The sequence below is a fragment of the Sipha flava genome, unplaced genomic scaffold, assembly GCF_003268045.1.
Source record: "Sipha flava isolate LNK unplaced genomic scaffold, YSA_version1 18132_pilon_pilon, whole genome shotgun sequence".
In the NCBI taxonomy this organism is placed as follows: domain Eukaryota; kingdom Metazoa; phylum Arthropoda; class Insecta; order Hemiptera; family Aphididae; genus Sipha; species Sipha flava.
In genome coordinates this window covers 1-1,344 of record NW_020272197.1, presented here as the reverse complement: position 1 = coordinate 1,344, position 1,344 = coordinate 1, and the positions used below count along the sequence as shown (strand labels likewise).

The window sequence follows — 1,344 nt, the reverse complement described above, 5'->3', positions numbered from 1 at the left end:
GTTACTGTTACTTGAAAAACCTCAAAGTTTACTTGAACTCTGAAGTGTACCCGTATGAAGATTTCCATGCAGATTTCTCAAATAACTAAATTTCAATAATGTGCAAGGCGTATACAGATTTTCAAAAGTCTTACTACGACAGAGACCACTCCAAACCTTTGCTTTCAAAACACGAATCTTGTCTACTAGCCCCAATCGTGGTGGTAGATTTATCTCGTCAAAACGACAATGTAAAATCGTCAACAGTCGACCTTCGAGTGGAATTTGAAACTATCAAAAATATTCCAGCAAAGACTACAGCTTATTATCTAATTTTACACGATCAAATTGTAACATATAATCCGTTTAATGGAGATGTAAGAAAATTGTAAAATATAAAACACATTTTTTTTTTTTAATTTAAACAATAAATGCATTTATTTTATTTTATATCGTTCAAAAAAAAAAAAAAAAAAACAATCATAAAAATAATTTACGATTCACTTTGGATGTTGCTTGTACTGCATAAGTCGGTGTTGAAGGTCTGTTGAAATACAGCGGGCCATCGTTTTCATCAACAACCTACATTAACATTGTATAGGTAAATAAAAATATTGTACAGTATAATTATTTTATTATAATTTACCTAAGAGTTAATTGGAGACGGTGGCATATTCGTGTCTTCTCACATAGTAAAGGATAACGGCGAACATTGAAATAATGAAAAACAGCTCTGTATTGGTCCGTCCTAAATATCATATCCGTATTAATTATAAATGCTAAATAATTATATAAAATTATTTTACCTCAGATACGGGTTCTTCTTTGATTACAAACTCTTCCGCTAGCTGTCTTATGGCCAGTAATTTCAGCTGACTGATGAATCTTATTGGACTGTTTAATTCATGACTTGATAACAATACATCGTTGAGATTTTGTATTGTTTTTTTCCATTTCTTCGATATTTTTTCCACGTTTGAAATCCGATTTCAAGTAATCCGATATTTGATTGAATTGTTGAAGTATCGTAGGACGAACAAATGTATTCTTTCCAACACAAGCTTCAAAAATGGCCCATTCTATGTACTGCGGAGCTATGAGATCCGCACGATTAAGCAGTACGCGACAACCATCTTCAATTTTTGATTCGATTACCAAATAATTTTCTCCGCGATAAATAATTTTTGTTAATTTATTTACGTCGTCCGTGAAGAGTAAAAGATTTTTATTTCCATCCGGTGTGTCCAATATCATTGATAAAATATTACCAATAAAAGAGTAGATTCGTTTTAAAAAGCAATACCTTATTGAAATATGGCGAGAAGGTGTTATGATTCGAATTTTAAGTTTGAAATTATCGCTCGG

General features: G+C 31.5%; 1 protein-coding gene across 1 annotated transcript; it reads right to left on the bottom strand.

Annotated features, from left to right (window-relative positions):
* Positions 1 to 746: 746 nt before the first annotated feature.
* Positions 747 to 1,270, bottom strand: LOC112680818. Its single transcript, XM_025551033.1, has one exon. The coding sequence runs from the start codon at positions 1,231 to 1,233 to the stop codon at positions 883 to 885; it is 351 nt and encodes a 116-aa protein (XP_025406818.1). The 5' UTR covers positions 1,234 to 1,270; the 3' UTR covers positions 747 to 882.
* Between the last annotated feature and the right edge of the window lie 74 nt (positions 1,271 to 1,344).